The sequence below is a fragment of the Glycine max genome, chromosome 13 (genome assembly GCF_000004515.6).
Source record: "Glycine max cultivar Williams 82 chromosome 13, Glycine_max_v4.0, whole genome shotgun sequence".
NCBI lineage: Eukaryota > Viridiplantae > Streptophyta > Magnoliopsida > Fabales > Fabaceae > Glycine > Glycine max.
This window is the reverse complement of record NC_038249.2, coordinates 10,214,659-10,234,680: the sequence shown is the minus strand read 5'-3', so window position 1 is coordinate 10,234,680 and position 20,022 is coordinate 10,214,659. Positions and strand designations below refer to the sequence as shown.

The 20,022-nt window shown below is 32.6% G+C and overlaps 1 protein-coding gene across 1 annotated transcript; it reads right to left on the bottom strand.

Moving 5' to 3' along the window:
- Positions 1-3,255: 3,255 nt before the first annotated feature.
- Positions 3,256-6,591, bottom strand: LOC106795446 (putative wall-associated receptor kinase-like 16). Its single transcript, XM_026125084.2, has 3 exons — positions 5,460-6,591; positions 4,992-5,153; positions 3,256-4,868 (listed from the first exon to the last, which is right to left on the bottom strand). Exons 1-3 carry the CDS (start codon positions 6,322-6,324, stop codon positions 3,664-3,666), a joined length of 2,232 nt encoding a protein of 743 aa, XP_025980869.1. The 5' UTR covers positions 6,325-6,591; the 3' UTR covers positions 3,256-3,663.
- Between the last annotated feature and the right edge of the window lie 13,431 nt (positions 6,592-20,022).

Here is a 20,022-nt window from a genome sequence, read left to right as displayed (position 1 = left end):
AAAGATATGGGTGAGGTAAGCTATGTGATAGGGATAGAAATATTCCGTAATAGATCACAAGGATTGTTAGGCTTACCTCATAAAGCATATATCAATGAAGTACTAGAGATATTCAAGATGGAGAGGTGTTTAACATCACCTGTTCTAATTTAGAAAGGAAACAAATTTAGTCTCGCACAATGTCCTAAAAATGATATGGAACGAAAACAAATGGAAGCAATTTTGTATGCATCAGTTGTTGTTGCATCTGAAAGCTGAATTTGTAGTATGTTTTGAGGCTACAATTCAGACTAATTGGTTGTGGAACTTTATTTCAGGACTTGGAATTGTCAACAGTATTGCTAGGCCGCTGAAAATGTATTGTGATAACTCCGCAACAATAATTTTGTAAGAACGACAAGTACTCTAAGGATGCTAAGCATATGGAATTGAAGTACTTTATCGTGAAGGAATAAGTTCAGAAATAAAGAGTGTCAATAGAGCATATTAGCACAAATCTTATGATAGCTGATCCTTTGAATAAGGGATTACCGCCCAAGACATTATAAAACATGTTGAAAGTATGGCCATTATTGTTATTGATGATCATTAAGTGTAATTTATCTTATGCATTTTAGTGACACTTTGAGCTCAATTATGATATGTTTCTGATTACATGTTCTCTATGTTTGCATGCATGTTTGTGTTAGAGTAATATTAACAGGTTTTGTCTTGAATGAAGACATTATGTTGGACCAATTATGTACTCCTAACTAATGATGTACAAACGCCATGACTCGAATTGGTTCCTATTCTTAATCATGAAATTATGATGTACTCAATATATAAAACAATCTAGTCATTTTTAATGCGCATTATGTTAGTTAATCTATTTATTTATTTAGTCCATAATGTTTATTAATGTCACATGAGTCAAGTGGGAGAATGTTAGAATTAATGTCTTATGTGAGAGACATGTGACTTACGTAGGGACTAATAAATAAATAATTAATAATTAAGGGTTAAATTGTAATTGAGTTAATTAGAAAAAGTGTCTAGAGGTAACTACTACTTGATGGGAGTAATGGTTATAAATGAGGGTTAATATCACTAACGTGAAATAAGGTATCCTTCCTGACAGAAAAATATTTTCTCTCTCCCATAGTTATCATGAACGTAGAGAGAGACAGAAAAAAATGTCTATGGAAGTGAAATCTTATTTCTCTCTTTTTCAAGAAAATCAAAATATACCGAAGAGAAATCTTCCTATGAAAAAAGGTATGCAGTACCTAATTATCTATTATTTGTAAGAATCACATGTTTCAAGATCCTATTGATTTCCTATAATTGATAATCTAGAAAATTTCTTAATGTTTTACACACAATTCTATGAACGGTTCTTGGAAGCAGATTGCGCTTGGATCGGAGTAGAGTAATGGAGATTATTTGAAATGGCTCAAGACCTCAAAGTCCGACACAGTCAAATAATTCGCAATATTCTTTGCTACGTGATACGGGTACAGGTTACACTGTACAGTCGTACTCAACCTTATGAAAAATTGGTAGGTGGGAATATATATATATATATATATATATATATATATATATATATATATATATATATATATATAGTATGCTATTTAAATTTATAAATAGGTTTAAAATATTGATATTCTGCCAATATTATTTTTATCTAGGTAAAAATTATAAATTATACAAATCCAAATATAAAATATCAGAAACAAAATATAATAACTACAAATATTAAATATGAAAAAATTCCTATAAAAAATCACACATTTAAGCTGACATAATTTTTTAGAGATATTAAATTGAATTCTACAAACACTTACACATTTCCACATGCTGCTTCTCTTTACAAAAAATATTCGTATCATTATAAATATCTTTTTATTTTCTATGGTCTGTAATGCTATTCAAAATTATTATAATTTTTTGTAAAATTTTAATTCATATAAAATATTGAACCAATAATATTTGCTAGCAATATAATATAGTATTGTTTATTAGTGACAGATTATTTGAATTTCGTTTTTTTATTAAAATGTGTTCATTAATATAATTTCTTGATTGCAGCTTAATCAATAGATTGATTAGTTTTTGAGTTTCTATATATATAAAGATAAACTAACTTATTTTTATACATGGATTTATTTTTTCTAAAATAATATTTCAATTACCGTGTAAGTTAAGTGATGGAGAAACAAAGGTAAGTTCATAGCACAATAGTTTATACAAATAAATAAAGAATTTTTGTAAACCCCAACCAGTTCTCTAAAGTAAACAACACTAGTTTACTTTTTTAAAAATAAACTTACATATTTTTCCTTTTTTCATCTTTTGACTTCTTGTTGAAAAATACCCAAATTTCACATTAGCTGCCTCACTTCTTGAAGTGCAACTTATATATTTATTGGATAACTTCACTTAATGTCAATTGATTTTAAGATGAAATCTAACACGCTAGCACTAAGGTGCCATGGATATTATTGATCATGTTGGCATGTTTTTTTGTAAGTCATCACCTACCCCTGTTGATACTAAACCAAAGCTTAATGATGCTTAATGAATTATTGGAGGGAAACAATTTCTTTCATGGTATCAGATTGCTTAGAGAAAGATTTTTGAACCTCCTCTTGTTGTATCTAACATCAAGAATCATGTCCCAATCATTCTTGAGATGAAAAATGTCCAATACATAACATGGGCTGAACTTTTCAAAATTCACGCACGATCTCATATTTTAAGATGAAATCTAATATGGTATTAGATCAAAGCTCTTATTTTGAGACCTTGCCCTCGCTTATGCTGCGACGAGTGTTGGGAAAGGTTGCAAAATCACATATGGTAGAAGATCATTGCTTTTGCGTCCTACATGAAGATCAGATGAAGGTTGCAAACATATCTATGTATATATGTGCGTGTAGCTAAATAAATGATAATAATTGAGCAATGTTACAATGCAGTATACAACATGGGTAAACCATCATTCAATCCATCATGATTGAAGTTTGAATCCCTAGGCGCTTTATTTCTTCCAGCAAAGTACAGTGTATATATAGTTAAGGTCTTTAACCTCTCTGCATAAACATATTTCAATACATAACAAACACAGATACACACTCATGAAAAGAAATAATTGGATTCTTCATAAAGATTACAAGAGACTGAAACATAACATTGATATAATAAAATTGAGTAGTGTATGCTGCCATGCATAGTAATCATCTTCCATCATCCAAAGCAATCAGTTCATGATCCCTAACGCTGTCATAAAATTTAAGAATTGAGTAGTGAAAACATATTAATTATGCGATGCATTGGTAGCAACAATGCATATAACAAGCCTGGACAATGCTGACCAAAAAAAAAAAAAAACCAGCGTAGACACTCGGTCATTCCATCATGAATGAAGTTTGAATTCCTAGGCATTTTTTTGCATCTACCAAAGTACATTCTATATAATCAAGGACTTAAAAATTTCTGCATAAACATATTTGAATAAATACAAACATACAACTACACACTCATGGAAACAACTTTTTTTGTCTTGAAAAGCCAACAGAAATGGAATTTATTAAGATGAACCAAGACAGGTACACTCATGTAATCAACTAATTGGTGTTGTTATAAAATAGACTGTATGCTGCCATGCATAATTGATCATCTTCCATCATCCAAAGCAATCAGTACATGATCCCTAATGCTATCATACCCAGCATATTGATGGCTGCTGCTATCACCAAGCTCATAAATGCTAGATGATGCCTCGTGAAGAAGGTGTTGAGTCTCCTCAACATTTTGGTCTGTATTAATCCAGGGATGCTTCTCCATTATCCTTATTCCCTCCAACTCCATTGCCACTTCCTTCATGCTAGGCCTTTCCTCCCCGTTGAGTCTCAAGCACTTTGCAGCAAGAATAGCAACCTCCATGATCTCCTTTTTATTTTCTTCATTCACAATGCCAATTTGAACAATATCAAACAGGCGATCCTCTTTCAAGCAAGACAAAAAGTGGTTAGTAAGACTTCTTTTCTCCTCTGGTTTGCCAAAAGAATAAGGTTTCTCCCCCGTTAGCAACTCTACAAGCACTACCCCAAAGCTATAGACATCACTTTTCTCAGTTAGTTGGCTTGTACGCATGTACTCTGGATCCAGGTAACCAAAAGTTCCTTGCACCATTGTGGCTATTTCTGTTTGATCAATTGGTACCAATCTTGAAGCTCCAAAATCAGACACTTTGGCAGTATAAGTGTTATCCAAGAGTATGTTAGCAGTCTTGACATCTCTGTGGATAATTGGTATTGAGGCTGCTGAGTGAAGATATGATAGTGCTCCAGCTGACTCTGCTGCTATCCTCAGATGGGTTTTCCAAGTTTCATTATTTACCTTTCTTTCAGTGTGTATAAAATCATAAAGGGTACCATTATTAACAAATTCATAAACCAGTAAAGGAACTTCTCTCTCTAAACAGCATCCCAAGAGTTTGACCACATTCCTATGATTGATTTGGGATAGAACAATCACCTCGTTAATGAATTGTTCCTTTTGGCTTTCATCAACTATTTTGGACTTTTTGACAGCAACAACTCTGTTATCTGCAAGATATCCTTTGAAAACAGTTCCAAAACCTCCACTACCAATGATTAAGCTCTCGTCGAAGTTGTTGGTTGCTTTCTTTAGTTCTTCTTCTGTGAAAATTTGAGTAATTCGGGAGGAGTTTTCACTTGTAGAGAGTTGCTGTAGCAAAATGGAACCACCATTCTGCTGAAAGTATTTCTCTCTAAGTTTGACGAGTTTCCTTTTCTGGTATATCAAGTACAATGAGGTAGTGCCCACAAACAGAATAACAATTGCTGCTCCTACTCCTGCATTCAGAATATGTCAAACACAAATCTTGAATTCTTCTCTGAACTAGTATCAGCAGCATACATACAGAATAAACAGAGCTAAGTTAAAATGAAAACAATAAATAAACCGTAATTGCTTACCTATGACAACCTTCGGAACTACATCTCGTTTGTGGCACCCTTCTTCCTTTGTTCCATTTCCGGAAAGCCCCTTTGGACAGAAACATGTATGGGATCCAATGGTGTTGACACAATTTTGTTCACTTATGCATGTATGATTGTCTGTCTTACATTCGTCAATGTCTGCAAATCCCATATAGAAATAACATAGAACTTCAATTAATAAAGCAAACTACCAAAACGAAAACAGTGGCATATAATTGCAGAAGTATGTAAAATTGTGAATGATGAGAGTCATATAAAGGAGATAGGTAAATTAATCTTTGGGGGAGTAAATTAAAAGAAAATAATTCATGGACACTCATATGCAACATATACTAATATAAACCCAGAGAAAAAAGGAAATGATAAAGAAAAATGAGGTGTCAACGAGTTGTTTAAAATATTAGCCACAGGGTGTTGGAATATTACTTTTCTAAATTAAATTACCTGTACAGCCAAGATATGGGTTTCCTTCATAGCCATCTTTACATCTGCATCGATAACCAAAATCAGTGTCCTTGTCGTCGCAATAGCTATTCCACTTGCAGGCCTCATTGCCTTTACTATTGGAATCATCACAGCTTTTGTTTCCCACGGTCCAATCCAGAACCAATGGGATCTTCTTGTGTGGGAAGCTTTGTATGTCAGTAGTAGAAAAATTATAAAAGCCATTTTTGACTACAAATGAATAGCTGCAGTTTCCCCAATCTAGCGTTGAATTGTGGAAAACTCTTGCCCGCAGAGTGATGTTCCTCATTCCAGGAGGAATATCCACCTGGCAACACCCTATGCCCGAGCACGTTCCGTTTTTGATCCTCTTTGTGTTGCCATGAGAGCTCGTTAAGCACCCAGTTGAATATGACTCCCCGTTGAAATAACTATTTACGTAGCCATAGCTATCGCTGCCAACGGTTAGTAACTTGTTTTCGTTGCTTGAAATGCTGAAACTGCCAGTGCGAAGATGGTAGGACTTGGGGAGTTCGCTTCCGTTTTGCTGGTGGCAAAGCGATGCGAAAGAGGCCAATAGGTCTATTTGATGACTTAGGAAGCTGATGTTTGAAACTCTTACATTACCATAATATAATATGGAGCCATCACAAGTAAGCTTGAATTTGCGATCCAAGAAACAGGGTCGGTGACCGGGTGTTGAAGAGTTACCTATGCCGAATGGATAAGGAATTTGGACATTTCCACAGGTGGATTTGCAGCCAGGGAGGGCTTGTTTTGGTGTTGTGGCGGAAAGGGTTTGATGAGGTACAACAGCTACGGTTATTATTACTACTACGAGGGCTAATGCCAACATATTCAACATCGTGTGATTTGCTGGGGTGTTACAGTTGTATATTGCATTCGCCTATAGTCACAATTTAGAAAATTGGCCTTTGGAAGGGTCGAGTTGGTGCAGTTGCTTGTGCTGCTACCTAGTGGCTCAAGTGTTTAATTTTTATAAACATGAAGTTTTGGTCTTTATCTACGCACGGCGGGCGTTGCCTTCATTTCATTTGACTGTTTCACCAGACACAGTTGAAAAGAAAAGAAAACTCGCACACCAATTAATGAAGAATTTTCTGTGCAAACACGCAGAAAGAAAATTCAAAGGAGGACCACAGCCGTAAGTACGACAAAATCAAGAAGCATGGAAAGCAGAAAGAAAGTGAGAGGGAATAATAGATTAAAAATCAAAAAGTAAATGCATAGCCTTCAGAAAGTAAAGGGCAATGATATTTGAACTTTCATTTTTTTTCCAAACACTTAACTGATATTTTTTTTATTTTTCTATTTTGTTATCACGGCTTAACATTTATAATATTTATATCTTTCTAACACTATATATTGTTTAACATTTTGGGTGTCCGAATATTATTTTCCTAACTAAACTATATGATACGTGAAATTCCTTTTATATCTAGGAAATGGGAATCAACTTCTATCCACTATAAAGTTTTCGAAGATCATTCATTTCTATGAATTCACAAGCAAAAATAAATATCATACCGTAATTATATATCATATATATTTCTAATTTAAACTGAATAATTTTTTTTTCTATTTTATCAGTATTGCACAATACAAAGTTTCTGCATATTTCAGTTTTATGTTTTGTTACCTTTTCGTTCTATACTCTTTCAATTTATTCGGCAGAAATTTACTTTAGTAAAAACGAGACTGAAATAGAATTTTGATTCTTTATTTATATTATTTTTCTTTAATTTAATTACTCTCTTAAGTTTAAATAGTTTTATTTTATAGTCTTTTAAAATATCTTTGTCAGATTAAATTAATCTTTTTATGCATTAATTATTAATTTGGTTCTCAAATTTTTAAAAGGTTCAATTTGGTCCTTTAGTTCTTAAAAAAAAAAAATTTGGTGTCCAAATTTTTAAAAAGTCTAATTTAGTCATCAAATTCTGAAAAATAAATAATTTCGGACCTCAAATGTTTAAGAACTCAGAGAATCAAATTAAACCATTTAAAATAATTTAGGAACCAAATTGATTCACTCTTTTAAAAATTTAAGGATCAAATTGAATTTCTTAAAAATTTGGAGACCAAATTGATTCGTTTTTTTAAAACTTAAGATCCAATTTGAATATTTTAAAAATTTATGGACTAAATTGAACAATTTAAAATAATTTGGAGACCAAATGGATAAATGAGTTGTTAGTTTATTATATTAACTTATTCAACTTAATGGAATATGATAAACTATGAGAGAGGTCACATTTAACAAAAAGCAAAGGTACCTAAAAGAAAAGAAAAAGCACACCAACCCATCTAACAAAATTACACATTTGAGCAAAGATATAATTAACTACCCATTACATATTAAAATAAAAAGGTCAAAATATGTTTTCGATTCCTTATAAATATTCAATGTTTGTGTTTGTTCTCTAATAATTTTTTTCTTCGCATCGAGTTCTGATTACAACAATAATTTTACTTTTTGGTCCTTTGACACTTTTTAATCCCTGACAAATTATTGAATTTTTTATTTGGTTGTAGAATATTTTTTTTAATTTCTTATTAGTATTTTTCAAAAGGACTAATAGCAAATGAGAAACATACTTATTATCGAGAATAAGTACAAAATTCATTAATTTATCATGAACTAAAAAAAGTGTTAGGGACCAAAAACAAAATGATTGGTTTACTAGGGAGTCAATGCAATAAAAAATTTATCACAAAATCATTACAAAATTTGCTAATTTATGAGGGATATAAATCATATTTTAGTCAAATAAGAATATACCCAAGCCTTACGAACCCAAATAAGCTTCAGATGTTGCCTTCAAAATTTCTCTTAAAATACCTGTAAGTCGAAAGCTATTCGAGACATAACAAGTAGCTACAGCAAGTTTGATATTGTTAGGGTTAAAAATTGATGGAAAAACCAATATAATCTAACAATGCAATACTAAGAGATCAAAGTAAAAAAATAGGTCAAATGACTTTTTTGGTTCTTTATCTTAATTTTATTTATTTAGTTTGATCGTTTATCTTTTAAAAGATTTATTTTGATCATTTATCTTTTTAAATCAATTGAAAATGGTCCTTTTGTTAAGTTAAAGATTATTGTCATTAATGTTTTCTCTCTCCACTCTCATTGTTCTCTCTCTTACGCCTCTCACTATTTTTGCTTAGATCAACCAACCAAGGATCTATGTTCCCCAGACCCTAACGCTAGCCCAAGCTCCAAACCCGAAATCCCCCATCCCATGCTTCCCTAACCCAACATAGGACGTGATGGAGAGGGTAGGAGAAGCTGGTGGCGTGGGGTGTTTTTGGGTTTTGTGAAGGGAGAAAACATAAAGAAAGGATTGAAAACAAAAAGAGGAGAAGATATTTGTTGTTTGTGGGGGAGAGAGAAGTCTTCAAAGGAAGTGGAGGGGGAGTGGAGGTGACAGCGATGTGGCGGTGAATGAGGGGAACCGTTGCCTCCAACGCAGTGTTGTGATGGTGTTTCATTTCTTCTATTTATTTTCTACACTTTCCTTCTTTCCATAGTTCTATGATCTTGATTTCTGTTTTGGTTTATTTGTGATTTGGGTCTAGAGTGAAAATTTATGTGGAATTTGCTAAATTATTGTTTCAATTTGTGATTTGGTCTTAGATTTGTTTGATATCCCCTTCTCTTGCAATCTCAGTCTTAGAACACCTCTATTCATGGGTGAAGAAAGAGAGAGAGGTGGAAGGAGCTAGGATGGAGTAGACTTAGGAAGAAGGTGCAAGTAGATGGAGTAGAGGAAGAAGAGACATTTCTTGATGGATTTTAGGCACCAATATCATTATTTCGTTAGTGAAGTTAACCACAGATGGATGGTAGGACCATTTTGAATCGATTTAAAAACGATAAAGGACCAAAATGATTTTTTAAATGATAAAAGACTAAACTAAAAAAAATGAAGGACCAAAAAGGTCATGTGGTAAAACAAATTAAGGATAAAATATGTTTTTAGTTTCTATACTTTCATTATATCTTGTTTTTGTTTTCATATCTTACAATTTAGCCCCTGAACTTTGTAAAAAAAACCTTTAGTCCCTCGTGACAACCTTAAGTTAAAAAATTGTAAAAATGGGGGAGTAAGCCCAGGGGTCTTAAAGCATGTTTTTTTTTATAAAGTTCATGTATTAAATTGCATGATATAAAAGTTTAAGGACTAAAAATAAGATTCAACAAAAGTATAGGGACAAAAACATATTGATGTAGCTCCATGTGGAGCTTGTACACCTTGGATCTTTTTCATCAATGAAGTCCTTTGCTTCTTGAAGATCAATGGCAGTGGAATGGAGATGGAAGAAAGATGATTGGAGATGCCACTACAAGGAGAAGATGAGTCATGAAGAAGCTCACCACCATAGGAAGTCATGGATAGGAGCTTGAAGGTAGGAGAAGATGAGTGGAGGGAGAGGGAGAAGGAGCATGAAATTTTGTTCCTCAAATGAAGTCTGAACTTTGAAGTGTAATTCTCAAATGATCAAAGTTCAAAAAATGCACACACGGCCTCTATTTATAGCCTAAGTGTCACACAAAATTGGAGGGATATTTGAATTTCTATTCAAATTTCCCTTGAATTTGAAATTGAATTTGTGGAACCAAATTTTGGAGTCGAAATTTCACTAATTATGATTAGTGAATTTTAGCTATGGTTCAACCCACTAATCCAAGATCATGTACAAGATTCTCCACTAAGTGTGCTTAGGTGTTATAAGGCATGTAAAACATGAAAGATGTGCACAAAGTGTGACTACATGATGTGGCAATGGGGTGTAGCAAGCAAATGCTCACCTCCCCCTCTAAAATTTAATTGGATTGGGCTTCTCCCAATTCAATTAAATTTATTTCTCAACATACACATCAAATATTCACTTAGTGCATGTGAAATTACAAAAATACCCCTAATACAAATTCTAAAATACAAGGGCTGAAAAATCCTACATTTCTAGGGTACCCTACCTACATTATGGAGCCCTAAATACAAGGCCCAAAAATAATGAAATCCTAATCTAACATGTACAAAGATAAGTGAACCCAACCTTGGCCCATGGGCTCAGAAATCTACCCTGAGGTTCATGAGAATCCCAGGACCTTCTTCAGCAGCTCTAGCCCAATACTCTTGGAGCCTCTTGCTCATGGCTCTGGTGACTAGTCCCTTCATAGGAAGGATTGCACCATCCGCTCCCCCTTGAAGAGAATTTTGTAGAAACATATATGATATGAAGTTTTGATGATGCCAAAGATGAGCGTGATTCAAGTCAATGATTCAGAAAGGCAAGAAGAACGATGTACTTAGCTGATAGGATCTTAGAAAGAATTCCTTAATTGATGCAGCACAAGGTTTGGCTAAATGATATATTACAAAAGATTTTTAAGATTTCAAAATATGATACTTTCTCTCTGGCAATCGATTACCAGAGGATGTAATCGATTACCAGTGGCCAAATTGGTTTCTGAAACAATTTTACAAATTTCAAATTTGATTTTTAAGCCTGTAATCGATTACACAAAGTATGTAATCGATTACTAGAAGTTAAAACTGTTTGTAGCAACTTTAGAAATTTGAATTTAAATTTTAAAAGCTTGTAATCGATTACAACATTTGTGTAATCGATTACGAGGCATAAAAATTCTAATTTCAAATCTGAAGAGTCACAACTCTTTAGAAACTAAATGTGTAATTGATTACAACATTTATGTAATCGATTACCAGTAAGGAATTTTCGAAAATAACTCCCAAGAGTCATATTTGTTCAAGAAGTTTTTGAATGGCCATCAAAGGCCTATAAATAGGTGACTTGAGTTACGAAATTCCATAGATTTTTTCTAAACAACATTGTCTTATCCTCTTAAAATCAAATTGTCTTATCACTCTCAAAATATTCCTTGGCCAAAACACTTGCAAAATTCAATAAGGAATCTTGAGCGATCTTCCATTGTAATATCCTTCTCTTAAAGAGAGAACTCTTTTTCTTCTTATTCAAAGAGATTTGTTTAAGAGACCGAGGGTCTCTTAAGTTGTAAGGTTATCTGAACACAAGGGAAGGGTGTCCCTGTGTGGTTCAGAGTTTTGTAAAAAACTTTTTACAAGCTAGTGAAAATTTCAAGCGGGTTGCTTGGGAACTAGACGTAGGCACAGGGCGTGGCTGAACCATTATAAAATCTGAGTTTGCATTCTCTCTTCCCTTAAACTTCTTTTATTTATTGCTATTTATCTTTTGCTTTAAAGAAGTTTATTTTGAATTATCTTTTGAGTAATTCATATTAAGGGTGCATTGTTAATTGAAAAAAAAGAGTTAAATTTTAATTGGGAATAATTTTAATTGTCTTTTGAGTAATTCATATTAAGGGTGCATTGTCTTCTGAATATCTAGGAAGCCATAGAAATTGGGCCCTACATTCCCACTATGGTGACAAAAAATAAAACCATAAAAAAACCTAGGGATCAATGGAGTGAGGAGGAAAAAAGATTAGTTCATTACAATTTAAAAGCCAAAAATGTAATTACATCTGCATTAGGAATGGATGAATATTTTAGGGTGTCAAATTGCAAAAATACAAAAGATATGTGGGATACCTTACAAGTAACCCATGAAGGGACAACAAATGTGAAAAGATCTTGGATAAATACTTTAACTCATGAATATGAATTATTTAGAATGAATCCTAATGAAACCACACATGACATGCAAAAGAGATTCACACATATAGTAAATCATCTTGCATCCTTAGAAAAAATATTTCCAAATGAAGATCTTGTCAATAAAGTTTTGAGATGTTTAAGCAGGGAATGGCAACCAAAGGTAATGGCCATTGCTGAATCAAGAGATCTTTCTAACATGTCTCTTGCTACTTTGTTTGGATAGTTACATGAACATGAAATGGAATTGATGAGATTGAATCAACATGAGGAGAATGATAGAAAGAAGAAAGGAATTGCCCTTAAAGCTTCATCTTCAGTCCAAGAAGGAAGTGATAAGGAGGATTCAATTGAAATAAACGATGATGATCTTAGTATTTTTGTAAAAAGATTGAACAAATTTCTAAGAGTCAGAGGAAATAAAAAAAGATCAAATTTTAAATCAAAGAAAAGGGCAGAAGATTCATCGTCTACTCCAAAATGTTATGAATGCAATCAACCTGGACATCTGAGGGTTGATTGCCCAATTTTCAAGAAAAGAATGGAGAAATCTGAAAAGAAAGTTTTTAATGAAAAGAAGGCCTACATTACATGGGATGACAATGATATGGACTCATCTGAAGATTCAGAAAATGAAGTTGTAAACCTGAGTCTGATGGCCAAGAGTTATGAAAGTGATGAAGAGGTAACATCTTCTGATAACAACTTATCCATTTCATTTGATGAATTACAAGATGCATTTGCTGATTTTCATAAAGAATCAGTTAAACTTGCAAAACTGGTTTCATCTTCTAAGAAAAAAATTTCAAATTTAGAAAAATAAGTTTTAAAATTAAATGAAGAATTAGAAAATCTTAGGACTGAAGTTATAACTTTAAGATCAAATGATATAATTCATTCTTCTACCATGCATGATAATATAGAGGTATCTAATTCATGTAATTGTTGTAACAAGTACTTAGAAGAAATTAAGGATTTGAAAATTTCTCTTGCAAAATTTTCTATTGGCAAAAGTAACTTAGATATTATATTAGGAAAGCAAAGATGTGTCTTTGATAAGGCAGGATTAGGATATAAGCTTGATAAACAACAAAAATTTTATAAAAGTTTCTTTGCATCCACACAAAAATATAGTTCTCCTTTCTTAACATGTTTTTATTGTGGATAGAAACGACATGGTACATCTACATGTTACTTTAAGAAAAATAGCAACAATATTAAAATGATATGGGTCCCAAAAGGACCTTTTATTAAATCTAACACACAAGGACCCAAGAAAGTTTGGGTACCTAACTCACAAATATGATCATATAGGTATCCTTGAAGAAAAGTTGGTACATAGATAGCGGATGCTCTAAACATATGACGGAAGATGCATCAAAGTTCACTCATATCTCTCCTAAGAAAAATGGACATGTGACTTATTGCAACGATAAAGGTAGAACTCTTAGAGTTGGAAAAATAGGTACAAACTCATCTTCCTCCATTGAGAATGTTCAACTTGTTGAAGGTCTTAAGCATAACTTGCTTAGTGTTAGTCAATTATGTGATAAAGGTTATCTAGTATCATTTGACTCTTATAACTATGTTATTGAAAACAAGATTGATAGGAATATAAAGCATATAGGCTATAGAACAAATAATGTTTACATGATAAATTTAAAACAAAAACAAAACCATGATCAATGTTTTCTTAGTAAAGATGATGATCCTTGGTTATGGCATAGAAGGATTGCCCATATAAACATGGAACATTTAAATAAACTAATTTCAAAAGATTTAGTTATTGGTTTACCAAAACTCAAATTTGAAAAAGATTAATAATGTGATGCATGTCAAAAAGGAAAACAAGTAAGAGTTTCTTTTAAATCTAAGAATATTGTGTCAACAACTCAACCCTCACAACTGTTGCATATGGATCTTTTTGGTCCTTCTAGAACTATGAGTTTTGGAGGGAACTATTATGCTCTCGTTATTGCTGATAATTACTCTAGATATACATGGACATTATTTCTCACTCATAAAAGTGATGCATTTCATGCATTCAAGAAACTTGCTAAAGTTATTCAAAATAAGAAAAATCTTAAAATTGCATCTATCAGGAGTGATCATGGAGGAGAATTTGAAAACAAATATTTTGAATCATTTTGTGATGAACATGGCATTGAGCATGATTTTTCTACACCCAAAAATCCTCAACAAAATGGAGTTGTTGAGAGGAAAAATAGATCCTTAGAAGAAATTGCTAGAACTTTACTAAATGATACTTTTCTTCCAAAATATTTTAGGGCTGAAGCCGTAAATACTGTATGCTACATCATGAATAGAGCTTTAATAAGACCAATCTTGAAGAAAACTCCATATGAGTTATTTAATGGAAGAAAACCTAACATTTCACATGCATCTTCATGTATATGGATGTAAATGTTTTGTGCTAAACAATGGTAAAGATAATTTAGGAAAGTTTGATGCTAAATCTAATGAAGGTATTTTTCTTGGCTATTCATTGCAAAGTAAAGTATTTAGAATATATAACAAAATAACTATGATTATTGAAGAATCCATTCATGTTTCTTTTGATGAATCTAATGCAATTTTGCCAAGAAAAGATATACTAGATGATATTTCAGAATCATTAGAAGAAATTCATATTCAAGGAGAAGATCACAAAGGCAAAGGAGATGGAAATAATGAAGATTTTCACATTGATGAAATCAAAACAAATGCTGATCTTCCAAGAGAATGAAGAGCTTCTAGATATCATCCTCTTGACAACACCATTGGTGATATATCAAAAGGGGTATCCACTAGACATTCTCTCAAAGATATGTGCAATAATATGGATTTTGTTTCTATGATTGAACCTAAAAATTTGAAAGAAGCCATAATTGATGAACATTGGATAATAGCTATACAGGAAGAGTTAAACCAATTTGAAAGAAATAATGTTTAGGAGTTAGTTGAGAAACCTAAAAACTACCCAGTTATTGGAACAAAATGGGTATTTAGAAACAAGTTAGATGAAAATGGCATAGTTATTAGAAATAAGGCTAGGTTAGTAGCCAAAGGATACAATCAGGAAGAGGGGATAGACTATGAGGAAACATATGCTCCAGTTGCTAGATTAGAAGCCATAAGAATGTTATTAGCCTATGCATCCATAATGGATTTTAAACTTTATCAAATGGATATGAAGAGTGCCTTTTTAAATGGCTTTATCCAAGAGCAAGTATATGTAGATCAACCCCCTGGTTTTGATAACCCAAATAAGCCTAATCATGTTTTTAAATTAAAAAAAGGCTTTATATGGCTCAAAGCAAGCCCCTAGGGCTTGGTATGAGCATCTGAGTAAGTTCTTTTTAGAAAAAGATTTCTCTAGAGTTAAAGTAGATACTACTATTTTCATTAAGAAGTTAAATGATATTTTATTAGTTCAAATTTACATTGATGATATTATCTTTGGATCCACTAATGACTCTTTATGCAAAGAATTCTCTCAAGACATGCAAAGTGAATTTGAAATGTTTATGATGGGTGAGTTAAATTTCTTTCTTGGGTTGCAAATAAAGCTAACCAAGAATGGAATATTTGTCAATCAATCAAAGTATTGCAAAGAATTGATTCATAGATTTGGGATGGAAAATGCTAAACATATGGCTACTCCAATGAGCACTGCTTTCTATTTGGATAAAGATGAAAATAGTAAGTCAATAGATATTAAGAAATATCAAGGTATGATCAGATCTCTTGTTTATTTATCTGCTAGTAGACCTGATATTATGTTTAGTGTGTGTATGTGTGATAGATTTCAATCAAATCCCAAAGAATCACATCTTAGTGCAGTTAAGAGAATTATAAGATATTTGTTAGGCACTATGAATATAGGATTATGGTATCCTAAAAATTCCACATGCAATTTAATAGGATATTCTGATTCCAACTTTGGCGGTTCTAAAGTTGATAGAAAGAGCACCACTGGAACTTGCCATTTCATTGGATCTGTTATAGTTTCTTGGCATAGTAAGAAACAAAATAGTGTTGTTTTATCCACTGCTGAAGCGGAATACATTTTTGCTGGCAGTTGTTGTGCCCAAATTCTTTGGATGAAGCAACAACTTTCTGATTATGGAATATTTGTTGATCATATTCCTATAAGATGTGATAACAGAAATGTTATAAATCTATCTAAGAACCCTCTTCAGCACTGAAGAACCAAACATATAGAGATAAGACATCATTTCTTGAGAGATCATGTTCAAAAGGGAGATTGTGTACTAGAATTCGTTGATACAAAGAATCAGTTAGCTGATATCTTTACAAAACCTCTCCTTAAAGAAACATTCTTTGCTATTAGGAGAGAACTAGGTCTTTTAGATGTCAATGATCTAGACAAATAGGTAACTCAAATTGAGTTTTATCCTTCTTATGTTCAATAGATTATCTTTGCGTGTAGTTGTTTGTGTTATTAATAGTCATATTCATTGTTGTATGTCATATAATAATTGTCCTTAATTACCTTTGTTTGATTTTTAATAGCAATATAATCTATTGTGTGTAGTAAATTGATTGATAAATTGATTAGATTTGTTTGTGTTTGATGATTATTGATTGAATGTGTTTGTTGATTGAATGCATTTGATTGTGCTTGATTATCATTGTTAAGTATGTATGTGACTTAAGAATAATTAGTTTTAATTGAAAAAGCCTTGTTTAAGGATCTGGTAATCGATTACCATTCTTTGTAATCGATTACCTTAGAACAGCAAGGCTGTAATCGATTATAGAAGCCTGTAATCGATTATAATGGCCTGTAATCGATTACCAAGCGTCCCTGTCTATAAATATTTGTGAACCTTCATTCTCCCCTTTCGTGTGACGGTGCAAAACCTTCCCCAATCTTCAAATCTTTGTATCTCTCTCATTTATTAACCAAATCGCTTCGAACAAAGCCTAATCTTCATCTTTTTCAATTCTCTTTCAAACCCACTGATCAAAATCAATTGTAACACCTTTAAATGGCATAATCATCAAAGAAGAGAAAGATATCTTCCTCCACCACCACCGCTGTTGGCCACCACCGCCAAGGAACTTATGGAGACCCACCTGCACCAGTTCCTCCTTCTCTTTCATCTCCTCGATCATCCATATTATTTTCCTCAGATGATTAGCATCAAAGGTACTACTCTCAATTCTGTAATAGAGTCATTCTAGACCCTAAGTACCTTGACCTTGAATTTTTTTATGGAGAAACATTTGATTGTTACCTAGTGTTTCAAAATTCTGCTTTGGTTGATTTCATGTCTCTGAAACTGCCCTACTTTCCTGAATTAGTTAAGGTTTTCTATAAAAATTTGAAGATTCAGGATGGTGTTCTTTACTCCGAGGTGCATCATACTCCCATTGTTGTTGATCAGTCCTTGTTTTATTCTTTTACTAAGCTACCCAATCAAGGTGTTCCTTTTGAGGGCACTCTTGTTAATGATTGGAAATTTGAATATTCTAGTCATAATGCTCGTAGAATGGTCTGTAATGACAAGGCTAAAATGACTGGTAGATTACTTGCTGGGTCATTTACCTTCGATTGTTGCATCATGCACTATATCATTGTTCGTATTTTTCTTCCTCGGTCTTTAAACCTTGCACAAGCCTCTGAGGAGGATTTGATTTTGTTGTGGGCACTTCAAACTGGTCGTCAGATCGACTAGGCCCATCTAGTTCAGTACCAGATGCATAAGGCATTACGGGCCAATGTACCTCTGCCTTATCCCCACCTTGTTACTCTCTTTCTTCACCATTTCAATGTTCCTTTGGATGATAAACCCTATGTCCAGGTTAAAAGGTTGTTTTCCATTGGTGCCAGTGCGGTTACCTCCTTTGGTTACCAAAAAGATGTTGATGGTCAGTGGGTTCGCAAACAAGACTTGCCACTACCTATTCCCGACCAACATACCCCATCTCCTCCACCACAAAGGGATGATTCCACTTCTCTTCTGACTAAAGTACTCACAAAGCTTCGCGACCTTCGAGCTTTTGTGGGTGAGCGCTTCGATGCGATGGATACTCGCTTTGATGGGATGGATACTTGTATCACTTGGCTTGAAGATGATATAAGCTTTATCATGCGTTGCTTCAATCCCTCAGCCGACTCTTAGTTATCTTTCTTATATTTTTATTTCCTTTAGCTTTATTATTATTTCTTTAGCCTTGTATTTTGGCTTTTATTGCTTAGTACTTTTGTTATGATTGTCTTGGATGTTTACCATTATGTTTTGCTTTGTGTTTGGTTATTTAGACTTTGATTTGGATGATTTACACTTGCTTGGTTTATTCTATGGATTGAATTAGTTTATGGATAACTTGTGCTATGATTTTTTTGTTCCCTTAGTTCCTTTCTCTAGACATTTTTTTTATTTTACTTTTTGATGATGTTGCCAAAGGGGGAGAGAACTTAGGATAGAATTTATCATGAACTTAGGCATAAATTCCAATCTTAAGAGGGAGTAAGGGCTGTGAGCATGCATTATCAATTATATATTGTTTATCTTGATTTCAAATTATTTTCATCATCAAAAAGGGGGAGATTGTAGAAGCATATATGATATGAAGTTTTGATGATGCCAAAGATGAGTGCGATTCAAGTTAAGAATTCAGAAATGCAAGAAGAACGATGTACTTAATTGATAGGATCTTAGAAAGAATTCCTTAATTGATGCTGCACAAGGTTTGACTAAAGGATGTTTTACAAAAGCTTTTTAAGATTTCAAAACTATGATATTTTCTCTCTAGTAATCGATTACCAGTGGTCAAATTGGTTTATGAAACAATTTTATAAATTTTGAATTTGATTTTTAAAGTCTGTAATCGTTTACACAAAGTTTTTAATCGATTACCAGAAGTTCAAACTATTTGTTACAACTTTTAGAAATTTGAATTTAAATTTTAAAAGCTTATAATAAATTACAACATTTGTGTAATTGATTACCAAACATAAAAATTCAAATTTCAAGTCTTAAGAGTAAAAAATATTTAGAAATTAATTGTGTAATCGATTACAACATTTATGTAATTTATTACCAGTAAGGAATTTTCGAAAATAACTCCCAAGAGTCACATCTGTTCAAGAAGTTTTTGAATGGCCATCAAAGACCTATAAATAGGTGACTTGGGCTAGGAAATTCCTTACCTTGTGTTTGGATCAGGAATTTCAAAATTTCAAGGAATATGAAATGCCTAGAATTTGAATTGCTTTTATTTTAATTTCCTTCATTTTTCAAATGCTTTGTTTGGATAAATCAATTCAAATTTCTTCCATTTTAAATTTTTTGTTTGGATAGGGCAATTCAATTTCCTCCATATGCAAAATTTCAATTTTATATTTTAAATAGATGAAATTTTAATATTAAACTTTATAGAAAATAAACACAAACTAATTTTGAAATATTAAGTAAAAAATATTTTAAATTTTTAATAATTTATAAATATAAAATATTGATAATAGCTTTGACTGATGTCGACCAAAATAAATCTAGTGGATGTCCCCTGTAAGAACCTAGTTGATGTTGATTAAAAATAGTCATGCCCGATGTCGGTCAAAAATACCTAGCTGGTGTTAGCAGAAAAACCCTAGCCAACTTCAACCAAAAAACCTAACTAATGTTGTTAAGAAATAGCTTTGGCTGATGTCTGCTAGAAAACCCTAGTCGATGTCAGCAAAAAAATCCTAACCAACATCGGCTAAGAAAATCTAGTTGACATCAACCAAAACACCTTAGTTAACATTGGCTAAAAAATAACCCTAGCCGATATTGGCTAAAAAATAGCTTTGGCTGATGTTGGCTGGAAAAACCTAGCTGACGTCAGCTAAAAAATCCTAA